At 39.2% G+C, this 20,158-nt stretch overlaps 1 protein-coding gene across 1 annotated transcript in view; it reads right to left on the reverse strand.

The window, feature by feature from the left end:
* Nucleotides 1-1,549: 1,549 nt before the first annotated feature.
* The window catches only part of IL6R (interleukin 6 receptor), a 65,602-nt gene continuing 46,993 nt past the window's right edge, over nt 1,550-20,158 (reverse strand). The window contains exons 7-10 of the mRNA XM_007481993.3: nt 18,753-18,799; nt 14,282-14,357; nt 8,567-8,657; nt 1,550-2,414 (exon numbers count right to left, since the gene is read on the reverse strand). Of these exons, the coding sequence (XP_007482055.1) occupies nt 2,165-2,414; nt 8,567-8,657; nt 14,282-14,357; nt 18,753-18,799 (464 nt within the window). The 3' untranslated portion in view covers nt 1,550-2,164. The remainder of the gene's footprint in view (nt 2,415-8,566; nt 8,658-14,281; nt 14,358-18,752; nt 18,800-20,158) is intronic.

The raw sequence follows: 20,158 nt of genomic DNA on the forward strand, positions 1-20,158 counted from the left end.
ATATATTGGTTCCAAGGCAGAACAATGGTAAGAGATAGCAATGGGGGTAAGTGACTTGCCCAAGGTCAGTGTTAGAAAATACCTGAGGTCAAATTTGAACCCAGGACCTCCCATCTCTGGGTCCAGAGACCTGTTCAACAAAAAAATATATACCTTGCATGACAGCACTGGTATAACCTATATCAAATTATTTTCTTTGTTGGAGAGGGGAAAAGGAAGGGAGAATTTGGTTTGCAAAAAGTCAGAAAACAATTGTCGAAAATTGTTTCTATGTGTAAATGAAAAAAGTAAAATAAAAGAAATAGTAAAAAAAAAGAAGAAGAAGAAGAAGAAGAAGAAGAAGTCGAGAGACCTGGGTTTGAATTTCTGCTCTTCCACTAACAAGTTTTATGATCTTGGGCAAATCTCTGAGCCTTAGGTTCCTCATCTGTAAAATGATAAAGATTGAACTAGATGACCTCTGAGGTCCCTCTGAGCTTGAAAATTCTATGATCTAATTCAAATGAGCAATTCTAGGGCAAAGAGAAGGTGGAATTTTTTGTGTGGTTTTTAAGAAAATTCATCAAAAAAATTATACTAGAATCTTTTTCTCTGTGGAAAAGGAGAGGGTATGGGAAGGAGAAAAAAGTGTTTTCTTCTTCCTTCCTCTTTTTTTTAAACTTGGCTCAGCTATACAAAGTTATTGTGCTCTTAGCCTGAGTTATTTATACACAGCCACTATCCTAATATTGGATGTTCTTCCTCTGGCAAAGAAAAAGAAAGTTAGCATGCTTTTTTAAAAAAGCAACTAAATAAAAAGAATGTTCTTACTTATTCTTTTCTTTTCATATCCCTATTCACATAAATATTGTCTTCCCTGCTTACTTGAGTTCAGTTAAAAACAAAAAAAACCATATAAAGCTATAGTAAAAATGAGACTTTACAGTTCACATGAAAGGAAACCATCTGCCAGGCTGGCCTTAATTGGACTAGAAGGAAAGGGTACTACTACATCCTAGCTGCCATCAAAGGGAGAAAAGAGAGCATCTGTTCCTTGTATGGAGGGGGAAGGGGAAACATTGTGAACCAAAGAACTGTAGGACCTTGGGCAAGTCTATGGGCCTCAGTTTCCTCATCTGTAAAAAAGAGGGGGTTGGACTAAAGAGAGGACAAGGAGAGACTTTCACATACTTACTAGATGTGTTTAGAGTATATGCATGTATACATATACACATATAGGAAAAGTGGGGTAATTAATTGGTAAGTAATAAAACGTTTTGATCAAACACGAATTAGAATAGCCTTGGGTGTGTGCATCTGTGTGTGTGTGTGTGTGTGTGTGTGTGTGTGTGTGTGTGTGTGTGTGTGTGTGTGTGTTGAGGTGGGAATGGATATTATTTTAAAATTTGGGCCTAAGAGACCCATTTACCCATTCTCATTCTGGGATGGGAAAAGAAGGCAGTATCTTGAAAAGAAAAAAAAATAGGTGGGAAGAGAATGAAAGAGGGTTGTTAGCCTAGAAGAGCTGAATTTCTTTAAGAACCATTCTAGGTATCCAAGAACTGTGGTAGGATGGTGAAAAGTGTGTATTGGGCAAGGATATTTGCCCATAGGAAGTGACAGGGTAGTTAGCGCATGTGCTAGAAATTATCATGCCCAAAGAGGAGAGGGATATGCCTTGCGTATGAGAGAATGTTGATGGTTGAATCCAGATCACCAGCAGCTTTTGTCCATTGAGTCTTCTTGTTATTTGGAACTTGATGGCTCCTAATTCCCATCCTCTTCTACATCCTGTGGAGGGAGCGTAGCTATGGAGCTCTCCACATATGGCTCTCCATATGTGTTTGAATGTGTCTCTTTCTCTGGGAGGGGGAGGCTTCCCAACCCAGTTACTCAGAGCATCATGAGCCATGCATGATCTCTTCTTCCTGCTTGCTGAAGTGAGTTTATTTGCTCCCAGCCTATCATCTCCTCACCATAGGAGATTTTTCTTGGACCCAAAGAACGTTTTGGTTCTCTGAGGGAGCCCAGTCTAGCTTCTCCAATGAAACAATAAGGCAGGAGAAGCTTAAAGCACCAACTCATCAAAAGGGAAATGTTGAGAAGCATCTTCCTTGGTAATCCACTCCTTCATGCCATGGAGTTTAGCCTCCCTGAAGCCCAAATGCTCCATGCATTTGGGGGTCTACTTCTGGAAAAAGAAGTAATCCCTGTTGGTAACATCATAAGGACTTGGGGGATCCACGATGTCTTTCCTGCTGTGCCCTGGGGCATTCGTAGGCTCAGAGCTACTGGGTGACACTGATGGTGAGATGAGGGGAACCAGCACCGGGGTAGATTGGGGCTTCTCAGAAACCAGTTGACCCAAAGAAAATGGAGGGAGCACATTTGGCTTGCCTTCTTTCAAAGCTGTGAGTTTCGACTTTTTTCTGTACCTTGAAAACACATATACACAGAAAGAAACACAGTAAGAAATCCAGATAGTTAAACGGACTGCCAAAGTATTCTTCAGTGAAGCTGCTCATCTGTGTCATGAAAAACATTTATTTCTGGATCACTTTGGGGTGACCAAGCACCTAGGTCAAGATAATCATGGAGACTACTAAGCCAATCCCTTCATTTAATAGATTGGAAACACAGAAAGATTAAGTGATTTGCCAAGGGTCATGCAACTAAATAATGCCTTCTGTGGAATTTGAACCCAGATCTTCCTGACTCCCAATCTAGTGCCCTCTCCATATACCCAACTATATAACAAAAGGAACCGGATTGTTTAATAGTGCTGCCTGTTTCCAGAAGGTCCAAAGTCAAAGGCCTTAGAAATACTTTTAAAAGTGGTTTTTAAATACTTGACAATTGGGAAAAATACATCCAGGCATCTCTTCCACATTGCAGCTGTCCCATCACAGCCCTTGGACATATCGTGGGTGGGCATAAGAAATTAAATGGGAATTATTTTAGGAGTTTTGTGAAAGCCATAGACAACATATGAAGGCCAGCAGATAACAGAAAAAGGTTAGAATGTCATGAATGGGGAGCATCTAGGTTGTTCAATAGATTGAGAGCCAGGCTTAGAAATGGGAGGTCCTGGGTTCAAATCTGCCCTCAGATACTTCCTAGCTATATGTCCCTGGACACATCATTTAACCCTCATTGCCTATCCCTTACTGTCCTTCTTCCTTGGAAGAGATACACAGAATTTATTCTAAGCCAGAAGGCAAGGGTTTCTTTTTTAAAAAGTCAAAAATGTATAAAATATATGTGGAATATAAACATATGATATCAACATATTTTATTTTTTAATACTATAAAGCATACACAATTTCTTTTATTATAAATACTCCATAAAAGAAAAAAAAATTCTGACTTTCTGGTACAAAGGGAAGGCAAAAATGTTTACATGGATTTTTCAGATTGTAGAAAATCTACACCCCTAACTCCCTTGACATTGAAGGGGGATATGTGTGTGTGTGTGTGTAATTTAAAAATTAGAATGTACATATAATTTATATATGTATATAATTTTTTAAGAATTACTCTTTTCAAAAATATTCCCTATGTAATGGACGGGAGCAATTATTATCATTCCAACTTTGCAGATGAGGAAACTGAGATAATCCCTTAAGGTCTGTACTTGAGATTACTAGTCAAATTCATATACTCAGCACTGAAACTATTTAATTTGAAAATAAGGGTGGTTTCTTTTTACCAGAGGAAAAAAAATGGGGCATCAGACAAATGAACAGTGCATTCAGGAGTAAGATAACAGCAAGGAAGCACTGCACCACACTCTCCCTCTATGACCCTTCTGCTTCTCCTTCCACTGAGGTTCCTGCCTCCCCATCAGCAATTGCTTCTTTCCATACAGCCCATGTGTGGATTTCGCTTCCAGGCTCTCCACTCAGTGGAGGGATGCTGAGCTTTAACCACTCCAACTGAGCCCGGCTGTGGGCACCATTTGGGCAAAAATGACTCATTCAACAGGAAAGACAGTGTTAAACAGGAAAGAGATAGGCATCTCTGTGATCACGGCTTCTGATGGAGTGTTCAGCCCCCACAGCCTCATGCCAAAGCTAAGTAAATGAGAGGAGCAGCTTGGTAGCCCAAAAGAAAGGTTCATTATCAATGATCCAGGATCCAGCTGTGTCCCAGTGATTTTGAGACAGATGATGGATACTTTAGGCAGTCCAGGCCCCTTGACTTCTCTTCCTTATGGATTTGAAACAAAACAAATCCTAATTCAAATCCCAGTTCTGCTACTTTTTGCCCAAATAGCCTCAAAAAATTTCTGCAACTCTCAGGACACTGTAAACAGTAGGTTCTCGATAAATGCTTATTGAAATTCAGCCTTGGTTTCCTCATTGGTAACATTAGATCAGAAGAAACTGATCTCTAAGATGTTTCTCAGACCTATGATCCTACTTCTACTCATACTTTGACTTAACCCTTGATTTATTATTCTTCTGAAGGCGGGCAAGACAAGGGAGATCATAGGATCATAGATTTAGAGCTGGAAGAGACCTCAGAGATCATCAATCCAACCCCCATGAGAAAATTGAAGTTAGTGAGGCTAAATGACTTGCCCAAGGTCATAGAGATAGTAAGTGGAAGAACAAATACCCGCTGTTCTAGATCACACTTTCTACTCATCAAATCCAGGTCTACTGATCACAATTCTAGTCCTCTTTCCAATATTCCAAGCTGGGACCTCTCATTCAAATTTATGGTTATATGTTTGCTGCTTTGGTTGAGGAAGGAGATTGCAATCAGGACTAAAAACAAGCAATGGGGATTTTTCTTGAGTTTCATTTCTCCATGCTATCTTTATCCATGTTGTTACTTGGCTCTTAAGTAGCCTCTGTCCTTACACTGGACTCACAGAGAAAAAAATCAAGTCTACAGTCTCTCAGTGAGATTTTTATTTGTAGATGCTCCCTGAGAGTGAAATGAGCTGGTCCAACGACTAGATGCTGTTATTACAACCCTGAACAGACTGTAAATTCCTTAAACTGTGTGTTTACATTTCATGAATCTAATCTTTGTGGACCTGTCTTCCCATCTACAAAATGAGGAGCACCTTCCCTACCTTCCATCTTTTTCGGAGTACTACAATGGGTAACTCACACAGACACAATCTTAATTATGAGATAGAATTATAATACATATTTGTATAGGGAACTTCTTGCCTAATAGAATTAATCCATTCCAGATATACTTGCTATAACGTATATTTTTATGGACCTCATCAAAACTGATTCTAGGGACAACTAGGTAGCACAGTAGATAGAGCATCAAGCCAGGAGTTGACAGGACCTGGGCTCAAATCAGACAATTCCTGTAGCATACCAGGCATGTTGGCATCTGAGAAGTATGGTTGTTGATTATTGTATTGAATTGTATTGTTGTTGAATATTGATATTGTATCATATATATTCATTTATCAGATACTTGGTCAGATCAGTTAATGATCTTTGTATAGGAAGTTATATAGGCCAAAGGGCAACAGAATTCCTGAGCCACCACAAAGGCTTAGCTCTCACCTGGTCAAACCACATTCCTTTGAAAAGCGCATGTCAGGTGAATCTCCTCTGATCTTGTCATTGCCTATTCAACCAATGTTAAGACCTATGCTATGTAACTATTCATTGATCACCTCTGAATCCACAATAAATGCTGGGGTAGGGAGAGCTATTCTCTTTCTTGATTCCTGCATCCTCAGAGTTCTTTCTCCTAATTTCTTCTTATCTGTCCTAGCGACACTGTGGCCCACATGCTTTCTATCTAGGAGCTCTTACTCCCACGTGTTTTCTTATTTCTCATGTTTTCCTTTAATTGATTATCCAAGGAAGACATTATAAGGAGATAGCGCCTCTCCCCATATCTTTTAACTTGTCTTTGAGTCTTCATTTATCACCCATTTCCCTCAGGCTCCCTTCTCCTTCTCAAGTTATAACCCACAGGAAAATCTTTATATAACAACAGAAATCTCGGATTGTTATAATTCCTAGCTATATGACCCTGGGTAAGTCACTTAACCCCAATTTCTTAGCTCTTACTGCTCTTCTGTCTTAGAATTGATATCAAGACAAAAAGTAAGGGTTAAAAAAACAGATTCTTGAGATCATATGAGACAATGAAAAGAGAACTTGACTTGAAATCAGGATAGATCTGGATTCAAATTCCAGACATTCACTAGCAGGAATGTACTGGAGCCAGTTCGAAACAGCTCACAAGGGCAGATTGTCACAGTACAAGCATTTATGCTCCAGAAATAGGCAAATGCTATACAAATCCATGCTTGATTTATTGTTTTGTTGATTTCTAGTCTTAAGAAAATTATGGCAAAAATGATAGCACACGTTAAACTGATGGTAAGCAATCTGATATAGATTCTACATGTGCAGTCATGTAAAAACCACTCTTTATTTTTATGGGGCAGAGAGGTTCAGTCTTGTGATTTCATTAGTTTAGGGAACTCCCAGTGTTAAAACTCCTTCCACCAAGGCAGATGGGCAAACCATCTCTAATTTAGTCTTCAAAAATTGCTTGGAGCATGAAGATATGAGTGATTCACCCAGAGCTGCACAGATGTGTTTTATTAATTCAACTTGACTCAATAGAGGCAAGATGTAGATCTTTCTGATTCTAAGACCAGGCCTCTATTTACTAAAAATTACACGTAGGGCAGCTAAGTAGCACAGTGGATAGAGTGCCAGGCCTAAAGTCAAGAGGACCTGGGTTCAAATCTGACCTCAGATACTTCCAGACTGTGTGGCCCTTAGCAAGTGACTTAATCCCAACTGCCCTTGGAAAGGGTTAAAAACAAAAAACAAAAAACAAACACTTAAACCCAGCAGTAAGAATAGCTAAAAACAGCGAAACTCAAATCTGATGGACAGTGGGCAGACAGGTTCCCTATTGTGTGGTTGGTAGGACTGTTAACTGCTTTAAGCTTTGTAGAGGCCAATCTAGCAGTATTCAAACCAAAACATTGAATGGGTCCTGCTCCTTAATTCAGTAATGCCATTAGTTCACAGGTTTTAGAGCTGAGAAGAATTTTAGATATCATCTAGTCCAGAAGGGTCAAAGTCACAGCCCACTAACTTCAAGCAGTCTAACAAAACTCCTGAGTGTCACCTGAGCCAAATGAAAATGTAGTTGGAATTATTTCAATCCATTAGGATATATTTAATGAAATAAGTAATATATATATATATATATAATGCAACAGAGATAATGTTAATTTCTATTAACATAGTAGATTATACAGAGATCTCGTAATAAGGTCTGGAACCAGTATTCTAACCCAGGTCCAAATCTAAAGGTCTAAATCCATTAAACCATGGTTGCTTCTTATTGCTGTAACAACTGGAAAAGAAACACCCACAAAAACAGGATTTTGGGGGAGGAGTAGAGAAGTGTTTCTATATAAAAGTATCAATTCAATGTAATTTTTTTCCTACTGAATTGATAAATTCTTTTGGCAAGACAGGAACACTGCTATCTATAAAAACTCAGTAATCTATCTGTATTCAACAAGCTTAAAGTGAGCCCTAAATCCAGACAGAATTATAACCAATTTAGGACTAGTAGAGAGAGAATGGGACTTGGCTTCAGGGCACTGGAGAGGGGGGAATGGGAGAAGCAGGGAATGGTCTCTTAAAGACGTAGGGTATTAGAAAGAATGAAATTTGAATGCATCCATAATCAGATTGTCTCTTGTGCCTCCCTCCTTCTCCAATCTGACTGTCCTCAGCACTGTTAACTCCCTCTCCTGGCTCATCTGTTTCTACTCCAGACTTTAAAAAAAAATCTAATTATGGCTCTGGCCCCTAGACACAGGTTCTCATGAAAATCACACCTGAAGCTATGATAGAAGAAAGGTGAATTTATCACATTTTTTTCTCACTTGTTACCCAATTCCTTTTCTCAAATCAAAAACAATAAGTGCTCCCAAAGTGTCCTGGACTAATTTATTTTGGGCCTCAGGCACACATCAATTTGCACATTTCTAAAGTTAAATCAAGAGAACTGGAATGTTTCCTCAATGGTCATTCATTTGTTAAATGAACCAGGGAACTATGCCAACCTCAGTTTTGTGCAGATTCAGAATGAATGCCAAAAAACAAATACCTACATGAAAAGTGAGATGGGATGGTTTAAAAGGAAATCCTGGGAGCAGTTGGGTTGCTCAGGGAATAGAGTCAGACCTGGAGAAGGGAGATCCTGGGTTAAACTATGACCTCAGCCACTTCCTGACTGTGTGACCCTGAGCAAGTCACTTAATCCCAATTGCCCAGCCCTTACTCCTCTTCTATTCTGGAACTGATCAATTCTAAGACGAAAAGTAAAGATTAAAAAAAAACATTTTTTTAAAGAAAATCCTGCTTCCAGTGCCTACCTCTGTACTACTTCTTTGTAAAAACACATTTACAAAATGTAAGCAAGGAGGATTTTGTATCTTTAGTGTAATATTCCAGAGCTGTGGTCCAGAACCTGATAACTGTATTCTAAGGTAACCTAATCATGTGAGCAAAGAAAATCAAGAATGCAAATTGTATAGAACTATCCCAGCAGGCCATCTTACCTCATGATAATGCCAATGAATAGAATCGTTCCCAAAACCAGGCTTCCACCAGCTACCAAGAATGTGTAGGATGAATGAGGAGAGTCAGGCCCTGTAGAAGAGAAAGTATAAGCATATCTCATTTTATCGGGCTTTACTTTATTGCCTTCAGAGATGTTAGTCTTTTAACAAATTGAAGGTTCAAGTTAACCCTTTGCCAGACAAGTCTATCAGTGCCATTAATTTTTTTAATTCCCCCCAATTACAAGCAATAACAATTTTCAACATGTTTTCTGCAACTTTGAGTTCCAAATTGTCTCCCACCTTCCCTCCCTCCCATCTCCCTGAGATGGCAAGCAACCTGATCTAGGCCATACGTGTAAGATCATTATTGGTGCCATTTTTCCAACAGCAAGTGCTCACATCGTGTCTATGTTACATTTTGGTAATTTTCCACTATTTACAGCTTTTTGTTATGATTACATCTGTTGAGGTGGTCTGTGCGAAGCTACTATTCTAATTGTTTTGAGTGCTATGAACCACACTCATATAAGATGGTGACCTTAATAAATGCTGTGTGTGATCCAGAGAAAGAACTGTGAGAGTAGAAATGCAGAACAAAAACATAGGATCGATCACATGGTTCAATGGGGAGATGATTGGGGTTTTGATATTAAAAGATCACTCTACTGCAAATATTAATATGGAAATAGGTTTTGGACAATGATACATGAAAAACCCAGTGGAATTGCTTATTGGCTCTGGGAAGGGGGAGGGAAAAGGGGAGAGGAAGAATATGAATCATGTAACCATGCAAAAAACTCTAAATTAATTAATAATAAAGAAATAAATATTATGTGCATCCTCAAAGCTCAACTGACAGGTAGTTCTCCCCTACCCTGACTCCTTGGGCCCCTTTATTCCCTGAGACACAACCAAATTGCAATTAGGCCATTAATAACCCTTCAATGGCTGACTCAAAGTGTCCAAGTGAAAGGAAGAGTCCATCAATAAAGCAAAATTCATTGCTGCCTTATTTCTCAGAAATTGTCACAGTTGCCCCAGCCTTCAGCAGTCACCAACATGGAGGCAAGACCCTCCACCAGCAAAAAGATTATTACTCATCGAGGGCTCAAATGATGGTTAGCATTTTTAACAATAAAGTATTTCTTTTTTTTTCTTTTTTAACCCTTACCTTCCATCTTAGAATCAATACTGTGCATTGGTTCCAAGGCAGAAGTGTGGTCAGGGCTAGGCAATGGGGTTAAGAGACTTTCCTAGGCTCACACAACTAGGAAGTGTCTGACACCAGATTTGAACCCAGGGCTTCCCATCTCTAGGCCTGGTTCTCTGTCCACTGAGCTACCCAGCTGTCGCCTAATGTATTTCTTAATTAAGGTATATACATTTTTTAGACATAATTCTATTGCACACTTGATAGGCAATTTATGATGTAAATGACTTTATATGCACTAGGAAACCAAAAAAATTGTGTGATTTCCTTTCTTGTGATATTTGCTTTTGATATTGCAGTGGTCTAGAAGTGAATTTGCAAAATCTCTGAGGGATGCCTAGATGTAGAAAGTATTATAAATTTTGAAGGAGCCATGCAGCACATATAAAGACAAGGATGACGGCTCACCCATATAATAATACTTAAACATAAGAAGGTTACATTGCAGGAATTCCTTCCATCACTATAGATCACACCTAGTTTGTAAATTATAGGACTCTAAGGTTCAGCTGAGGTAAATGTCTGAGGCCAGATTTGAACTCAGGAAGATGAGTCTTCTTGACTCCAGGCTTGGCACACTATCCATTTCACCACACACTAGCTGCTCCCTCCTGCTCCCATATTGCTTTTGAAAATCAAAAAACCTATTCAGCACAACTCCAAAAATGTCTAAGCCATCTTGGGCCCCTACAGAAATGCCAGCTCTGCTTCTTTCCAGTATTTGCATACCCATCCTCCCCACCAGTCATGGACTTTTTAGGTCTGACCACAGTCTTGCACAGGCTAGTAAAGCAGCTATTTTTAACAGACACCAAGTCTCCTTGTTAGGGCACAGATGTGGTTTGAGAAGATCAATTCAACATAAACAACTCGTTCTATTTGTTTGGCACTTAATTTATATAAAGCACTTTTCACATGAACTCTGTAAAGACAGATAGGGTAAATACCACTCCATCCTGTTTGCCTCCGTTTCCTCATCTGTCAAAGGAGCTGGAGAAGGAAATGGCAAACCATTCCAGTATCTCTGCCATAAGAACCTCAAATGGGGTCAAGGAAGGGTTGAATTCAACTGAAACAACTGAACAACAAATAATTCAGATAGTTGTAGTCAATCATAGGGGCATCTAGGTAGCCAAGTGGACAGACAGTCCTGGGTCTAGAGTCAAGAAGATTCATCTTCTTGAATTCAAGTCTGGCTTTAGATGCTTACTGGCTGTGTGATCCTTTGCAAGTCACTTAACCCTATTTGCCTCAATTTCCTCATCTGTAAAATGAGCTGGAGAAGGAAATGGCAAACCACTCCAGTATCTTTGTCAAGAAAACTCCAACTTGGGTCACAAAGAGACAGATAGGAATCCTTATCTCCATTTTGTAGATAAACTGAATTACAGTTTCCAAGTTTGCTCACAATGGCCCCAGGGTGGATTATTTATGGGAAGTTAGGTTGTTTTCTAATGCATCCTTACATTTTGATGGCTGAGGGGTAACCATGCCAACCTGATGAGGAAGGCTTCTGCATTGGATAGAGACCTATTCTGATCTGTTCTGCTGATCTCTAACTTCTTCTTGGGCTCTCTTAAACACCATCAGTCAAATATGATCTCTGCTTTGGCTTACAAATAAACACATAAAGCAGAGCTCTGTAACCTGGGATATGTGAACTTGTTTATAAACATTCTGGAAACTATATTTCAATATACTATCCTTGTTGTTCAGTAGTTTCAGTTGTGTCCAATTCTTTGTGGCTACCCTTCACCCTTTGGGGGGGGGTGGCAAAGATATTGGAGTTGTTTGCCATTTCCTTTTCCAGCTCATTTTTACAGACGAGCAAGTTGAGGTAAACAGGGTGAAGTGACCCCCAGAGTCACACAGTTAGTGTCTGAGGTTAGATTTGAATTCAGATCTTTCTGACTCTAGACCAGGTACTCCATCTATTGTCCCCCTAAGATTTTATTTTATATATTTAAGAAATTATTCTGAGAAGGGGGTCCATGAGTATTATAACTCAGCTTTGAGAACACATGACAGCTAATAAAAAATAGTTAATAATAGATAAGTTAATGAAAATTAATAAATAATATAATATATAAATATTATAAATAAACAAAAATGATAAATTTAAAAAGTAGTTAATTTTTTAAAAACTGCCAGAACTTTGAAGTTTATAGTTGATAGGTATTATCTCATTTGAGCTTTTGACAGCCCTGAGAGGTAGTCTGCACAGGTATTATCACAAATCTTTTACAGATGTTTATTGTTGTTCAGTCATTTCAATAGAGTCTGATTCTTCATGACCCCATTTGGAGTTTTCTTGACAAATATGCTGGAGTAGTTCACCTTTTCCTTCTCCATCTCATTTTATGGATGAGGAAAATGAGTCAAACAGGATGAAGTGACAGGCCCGGGGTCACACAGCTAGGAAGTATCATATAGCAGATTTGAACTCAGATCTTCTTGACTCCAGAACCAGTGCTCAATTCATTCTGCCACTTAGCTTCCCATCTTTTCCAGATGAACTATTAGTTAAAGAATTTGCTGATGGTCCCAAACCTCATGAATGTGTCAGACAGGATTTGAACCCAGTCTCTCTCGACTCCAAGTCCAAAAAATCCCTCACTGTGCCATACTGACCCTCAATGACCACCTAGCATCACCTTCCTTATAGGGAAAAATGTATCTTCATGACACCTGGAGATAGTATGGGTCTCAAGCCTACCTTCCATGTCTCTGTAAATTAGCTAATGAATTGATAAGATCCAAACAAACTTATGGCAATAACTTCTTACACAAAGAAGTGTTAAGGTCTCCAATGTACTTTCCTCACAAGAACGTTCAGTCAACCAATTAGCTTTTAAATGTCTATTTTGTGCCAAGTATTGGGCGCCTAGGTGGTGCAGTGGATAGAGTGTCAGACTGGAGTCAGGGAGACTCATCTTCCTGAGTTAAAATCCAGCCTCAGACATTTACCAGCTGGGTGACCCTAGGCAAGTCACTTCATCCTGTTGGCCTCAGTTTCCTCATCTGTAAAATGAGTTGGAGAGGGAAATGGCAAATCACTCCAGTATCTTTGCCAAGAAAATCCTAAATGGAGTCAAAAACAATAGAACATGACTGAACAGCAACACTGAACCAGGGGGAAGAGACCAAATACAGATTCACAGAATAAAACAGTTTACCTTCCATCAGGGAAACAACATGTAGATACACAAGTATATGTAGAAAATAAACCAAATAAATGCAAGATAACTGGAGGGAAGGCACTGGCATTTGAGGGTATCTAGAAAGGTTTTACAACCCAGTAATTCTTAACCTGGGTAGGACCCACACACTTCCCCCCCCCAAAATATTTCAATAACTACATTTCCTTAACAATTCAATGTATTTTGTTTTATGCATTAAAAATAACTCTCAAGATGGGGTCCACAGGCTTACCAGATTGCCAAAAAATATTAAGCAGCTTTGGTGCTTGAGCTAAGTCTTAAAGGGAACTAGAGACTCCAAAAGGTAAAGATGAGGAGGGAGGGAGTGCCCTGGTACCTTGAGGATAAGTTAGTACAAAAACCAGTTTTGTGGCACAGTAAATAGAGTACTGGGTCTGAAGCCAGGAAGACCCAAGTTGAAATCCAGCCTCAGATATTTACTAGCTATATAGCTCTGACAAAGTCACTTAACCTCTGTTTGCCTCAATTTCCTCATCTGTAAAATAGGGGTAATAAGAGTACCTCTCTCTCAGGTTTGTTGTGGGAATCAAGTGAGATAATATCTGCAAAGTACTAGGCACATAGCGGGTGCATCATAAATGGTTTTTTTCCCCTAAATCAAAGATCAAAAAAACTTAGGACCCCCACAACACGATTTTCAGTTTCTTGGCTCTTAAAATTAATTCAGAAAGGGTATCTTTGTGCTTCCGGCAGCTAGGTGGTGCAGGCAATAGAATGCCAAGCCTAAAGTCAGGAAGTTGTGTTTTCCCGAGTTCAAATCTAGTTTCAGTTATTTACCAGCTGGGTCACCCAGGGCAAGTCTAAGTCACCTAATCCTGTTTGCCTTACTTTCCTCATTTGCATAATGAGTTCACAAAGTAAATGGCAAACTGCTCCAGTGTCATTTGCTAAGAAAACACCAAATGGGGTCACAAAGAGTCAGACACAATTGAAAAATGACTCAATGTATATATATACTAGATATGCATATCTAACATATTTATATGTGTGTATTACATATATGTATATCTACATGTATATAGAGAGATACACAATCTGGGCCTCTTGGGAATGAACATGTTGAAATCAACATCTTATTTTATCAGCAGTCAGCTCCATCTTGGCTTCAAGTCATGCACAAGAGGGGACAGTGATTCGAGTGCATTTCTTGAATGGTCTTCTCCAGTTCAAACTTGTCAGAGTGGTTTTCAGTCCATTTTCAAAATATTAAGGCTTTTCTAGCTGCATTTTCCATTCACAGTTTAATCCAGAGCCCCTAGAAAGTGAACATTGGGCCCTTACCTGGTAAAGTATTGGTGATGCCTTCAGGGTTCTCTGGAGAAAGGCTCTCAATGCAGTTCTCCCGGGTAGTAGGCGCCTGAAAAGAACATTCCACAAGTTCATGCCTCCAGGGAGCACTTATTAACCACTTACTTATCAAGGGCTCAGCCTAGGGTCCCTAAACATGTTTTAATTTTTGTTTATAACTGTATTTCAACATAATTTCCTCTGTAATCCTCTGTGTTTTATCTTATTCATCTAAAAACATTATTCTAAGCATTTAAAAACAATCCTTTGTGTTTTATTTTATGCATTTAAAAGCATTATTCTAAAGAGGGGTGCCTAGGCTTGGGCCTGGAATCAGGAACTCATCTTCAGGAGCTCAAATCCAGCTTCAGATACTTACTAGCTGTATGACTCTGGGCAACTCACTTAACCCTATTGGCTTCAGAATCTTTATCTGTATAATGAATTAAAGAAGAAAATGGCAAACCACTCCAATATTTCTGCCAAGAAAATTCCAAACAGGGTCATGAAGAGTCAGACATGACTGGCTTCACCAGACTGACAAATGCCAAAAGTCCTTGACACAATAAAGGTTAAGAATTACTATACAGTTCTTTTTGTGGTGGCAAAGAATTGGAAATTAAAGGGGTGTCCATCCATTTGAGGAATGGATGAACAAATTATGGTACTTGTTGGTAATGGAATACTGTTGTGCTATAAGGAATGATAAGCAAGATGATTTCAGAAAAGGCTGGAAAGATCTGCAGGAACTGATGCAGAGTGAAATAAGCAGAACCGGGAGAACATGGTACACAATAACAGCCATATTGGATGATGATTATCTGTGAAAACGTGGCTCCTCTCAGCAATGCACTGATCTGGGACAATCCTGAAAGACTAATGATGGAGAATGCTATCCACCTCTAGAGAAAGAACTATTGGAGTCTTCTTTCACATCAGCGTATCATTGGTTTTATTTGGGGGTTTTGGCTACATATGACTTTGTTTTTACAACAATGACCAATATGGAAGTGTGCTTTGCATGACAATAAAAATAAAAAGATGATTAAAAAAAAGAATTACTATAAGACTTACTGTAAGCCATGTCTTAGTGTTAGGTGCTAGAAGATACAAAGGCAGAAACACTGTTATGGTTCTATCTTCTCTCCCTCTGAGATCTTATCTAGGCTCAATGCCTCCCAAATCTTCAACTCTACCCTAAGGCTGTGAGCTTGAGCACTATATTTCTAACTGCCTCCTTGATGTGAACTTCTCAAGTCTTCAGAATAGGAGTATACTGGAGCCATCTCAATCTGCTGGAGAGAGCTGATTGTTACATTTTCAGCATGAGAGTTCACACCTTGGAAATCAGTAAATACTATAGATCTGAGAGGCAGTTGGGTGGTTCAGTGGATAGAGCACTAGGCCTAGAGATGGGCAGTCCTGAGTTCAAATGTAACTTCAGATACTTCCTAGCTGTGTGACCCTGGGTAAGTCACTTAACTCTGCTTGCCTAGTCCTTGCCCTTCTGTCTCCGAGTTGTTGCTGAGACAGAATGTATAGGTTAAAAAATGATGGAAAAAAATGTTAATACTGCAGATTAAACTTAAACATGTGTCCTTTGCCCCCTCCCCTTTTTGAGTCAGTAATTAGTTTTTAGTAGCACACTTCTGTTTTAGTATTTCCTATTGCCAAAAGGAAGATCTGGCTGGCATTCAAGGACCATCTCTGTCTGGTCTCAAATGCTTTTTCATATGTTCTGCATGACTGCACAAGTATAATCTATATCAAATTGCTACTTCCTCAAGGAGGGGAGAGAATTTATAACCAAAATTATAATTCTAAATAATTTTAAAATTTGTTATTACATGAAAGTGAGAAAAGGTAATTTTTTAAAATGTAATTCTTTTTTTTCAGTCTTTTCTCTCACTTCTGCCTTCATTCTAGTTCTCCAATAGGAGGAAGCACAAGGGCAACTGGGTAGCTCACTGGAGAGGGAACTAGGCCTGGAGACAGAAGGTCTTAGGTTCAAATCTTGCTTCAGATACTTCCTAGCTGTGTGACCTTGAGCAAGTCATTTAACCCCAATTACCTAGCCTTTACTACTCTTCTGCCTCAGAACCAATACTTAGCATTGATTCTAAGACAGAAGGTAAGGATTTTTTTTCTTAAACAGGAGGCAGCACCTATATAGACTGCTGGATTTGGACTCAGAAAATCCTGTGTTCAAATTTTACCTTAGCCATCGATATTAGATATAGACATTCTGCCCTGGGAAAATAAGTAATTTCATTTATCTGGTTCTTGGTTTGTTCATCTATAAAAAGAGGGGGGTTTAATTCCTTGATCTCTGAAGTCTTTTCCAGCTTGAAATCTCTGACCTTCCTTCAATGCTCCATGAGAATTCTAGACTCTGTATCTTCACTCTTCTTAGGATACCTTCCTCTCTCCTCTCACCACAAATAACCAACTTCTGGATTGTTCCTTCAAGATCCAACTCAATTCCAACCTCTCCCCTTTAGCCATCGCCAACTATCCCAACCCTCTGGGAAGCCCCTCCCTGCTGCCCAAGAGCATTTATTATTTGTGCTGCTTCCCACATGCCAACTTGAAGACGTGTATGCTTATTATTATTATTATTATTTATCTTTTTAGATATACATCAAGTCTCCCCAACTATACTGAAAATCCCTTGAGATCAGGAATCAGACCTCACATCTTTTTCCTGGCCTCTAACCTAGCCTCCAGGACTAAGTAGTGCCCAGCCACAAAGAAACACTGAATAAGTCCTCCTTGATGAGCCCCCCAGAGCCACACTGTTCCCTTACTCTCAACTCTTTCCTTCCTTCTCTCCCTCTAGTCCAATGCCTGCACCTCTTTTCTCTTTCCATGCCCCCCAAATACTTTCCTCAATACATCTGATTTCCCCTCCTAGTCTTTTTTAACTAAGTGTGGGAGAGATTAGGTTTGGATCAACATCTCACACCCTACACCAAGATAAACATAAAGATGAACATAAAGAAGGAAACTATAAGTAAATTATGTGAACACAGAATAGTATACATGTCAGACCTTTGGGAAAGGAAAGATTTTAAAACCAAGCAAGACTTAGAAAAAAGTCACAAAATATAAAATAAATAATTTTGATTACATCGAATTAAAAAGTTTTTGTACAAACAAAACCAATGCAACCAAAATTAGAAGGGAAGTAACAAACTAGGAAACAATCTTCATAACAAAAACCCCTGACAAAGGTCTAATTACTAAAATTTATAAAGAGCTAAATCAATTGTACAAAAAATCGAGCCATTCTCCAATTGATAAATGGGCAAGGGACATGAATAGGCAATTTTCAGTCAAAGAAATCAAAACCATTAATTAGCACATGAAAAAGTGTTCCAAATCTCTGATAATCAGAGAGATGCAAATCAAAACAACTCTGAGGTATCACCTCACACCTAGCAGATTGGATAACATGACAGCAAAGGAAAGTAATGAATGTTGGAGGGGATGTGGCAAAGTAGGGACATTAATTCATCACTGGTGGAGTTGTGAACTGATCCAACCATTCTGGAGGGCAATTTGGAACTATGCCCAAAGGGCAATAAAAGACTGTCTGCCCTTTGATCCAGCCATTGCACTGCTGAGTTTGTACCCCAAAGAGATAATAAGGAAAAAGACTTGTACAAGAATATTCATAGCTGCGCTCTTTGTGGTGGCAAAAAATTGGAAAACGAGGGGATGCCCTTTAATTGGAGAATGGCTGAACAAATTGTGGTATATGTTAGTGATGGAATACTATTGTGTCCAAAGGAATAATAAAGTGGAGGAATTCCATGGGGACTGGAACAACCTCCAGGAAGTGATGCAAAGTGAAAGGAGCAGGACCAGAACATTGTACACAGAGACTGATACAATGTGGTACAATCGAATGTAATGGACTTCTCCATTAGTGGCAATGGAGTGATCCTGAACAACCTGGAGGGAACTATGAGAAAGAACACTATCCACATTCAGAGGAAAAACTGTGGGAGTAAAAACACTGAAGAAAAACAACTGCTTGATTACAGGGGTTGAGGGGGATATCATTGGGGAACATCCTAAATGAACATCCTAGTGCAAAACATCAACAGCATGGAAATAGGTTCTGATCAAGGACACATGTAATACCCAGTGGAATTGCACGTTGGCTATGGGAAGGGGGGGGGGGGAATGGAATATGATTTTTGTAACCAAGGAATAATGTTTGAAACTGACCAAACAAACAAATAAATAAATAAATAAAAGGTGTAGTAGGATGAGGAAGAAATTAGTTTATTCAATAAGGAAGAGAGAGAGCTAAGCAGCTTTGACTGTAATCTCAGTTAAATCATGATATCACAAGCCCACAGGGGCAAGGGCTTCCTAGACTTCCCAAAGCTACCTATTAAATATCAGGGACCAAAAAAGAAGAGCTATAGATCCTCGTGACAACTTCATAGCTTACCTGTGTGGAGATGAATAATTCTGTCCCAACGGTAGTGGTCTTGGTTTCTGCAGATTTAAGAAAAGAATATTTCACAATTAGTATAATCATTCATGTTTTTGTAAGGTTTTGTGGCATAATGGGTAGACAGCTGGCCTTGGAGTGAGGAAGATATAAGTACTAGTCCTGCCTTTAATACATACTAGCTGTTTGACCCTTGCCAAGTCACTTAATTTCTTAATGCCCCAGGCAGCTCTCTAAAACTAAACTGTGGAATAGCTACATCTTACAATGAGTTTCCAAACAGGAGCTCACTATACTCAGGAGATCACTTATCTGGCTATCTGTGATGACAAACTTTACAGATATTATTTCTCTTTAACTGTATGAAACACGTATTATTTCCTTTTTTATAGCTACAAAAAGAGAAGCTTGGAGAAATTTAGTGATTTCTCCAGGGTCACATGGCTAATAAATATCAGAGGCAAAACTTGAACCTAGGACTTCCTAATTCCAAGTCCATCATTCTTTCCACCAAATTACCCAGGTTCTTGCCTAAGATCATTTTATGATTTAGTTGCTTCAATTGTGTCTAATGGTACATGACCCTACTTGGGGTTTTGTTGGCAAAGATACTAGAATGGTTTGCCATTTCCTTCTCCAGCTCATTTTACAGATGAAGAAACTGAGGCCAACAGAGTTAAATGACTTGTCCAGGGTCTCATAGCAAGTGCCTAAGGATAGATTTTAACTCAGATCTTCCTAACTCATGGCCCAGCACTGTACCCACTGTGCCACCTGGCTGCCTATTCCCTAAGATACCTTTGACTTTAAAAATGGAACAATTCTTATGCCTATGGCATCAGCTTAAGAATCTTGTTAGAAGTCAGGGATGGCCCAAATGATTTCTTAAAGCCCTTTCCTCTCTAAACATTCTCAGATTCTCTGTGGGAACTAAATCTTTCCAGGCAGCAGGGGGACAAAGGGCTGAGAATTGGGTGGAACAGAGAAATTGGAATATGACTAGGATGGAGTGGAATGCCTTTTGGGTTTTGAAATATTTATTATTTCTTGTTTAGTTCATCAACCCAACATCAAGAAGTTAAAAATAATATTGTGAGGTTTTGTGAAGAATGTCAATACCAAGACCATATGAATTACTTGATGGGAGAGCCAAGAGAAATGGACAGAGAACATGGCAGCCATAAGATGGAGGGTAGCCCAGTGTTTTTTATTGTCAAGAGAAGAAATGGTTCCATTGAAGTCTCTTGAGAATTATTATAGACAAGGCACTGTGCTAGGCACAGGGGGCAGAACGATAGGGAAGAGGAGGGGGAAAGAGAGCCACTGATGTCAAAGAGCTTATAGTCTAGTTAGGACTTCAGAAAACTGGGAGAAAATTTAATGGGACAGAGAGAAGAGTCCTC

The sequence above is a fragment of the Monodelphis domestica genome, chromosome 2, assembly GCF_027887165.1.
Source record: "Monodelphis domestica isolate mMonDom1 chromosome 2, mMonDom1.pri, whole genome shotgun sequence".
NCBI classification, from domain to species: domain Eukaryota; kingdom Metazoa; phylum Chordata; class Mammalia; order Didelphimorphia; family Didelphidae; genus Monodelphis; species Monodelphis domestica.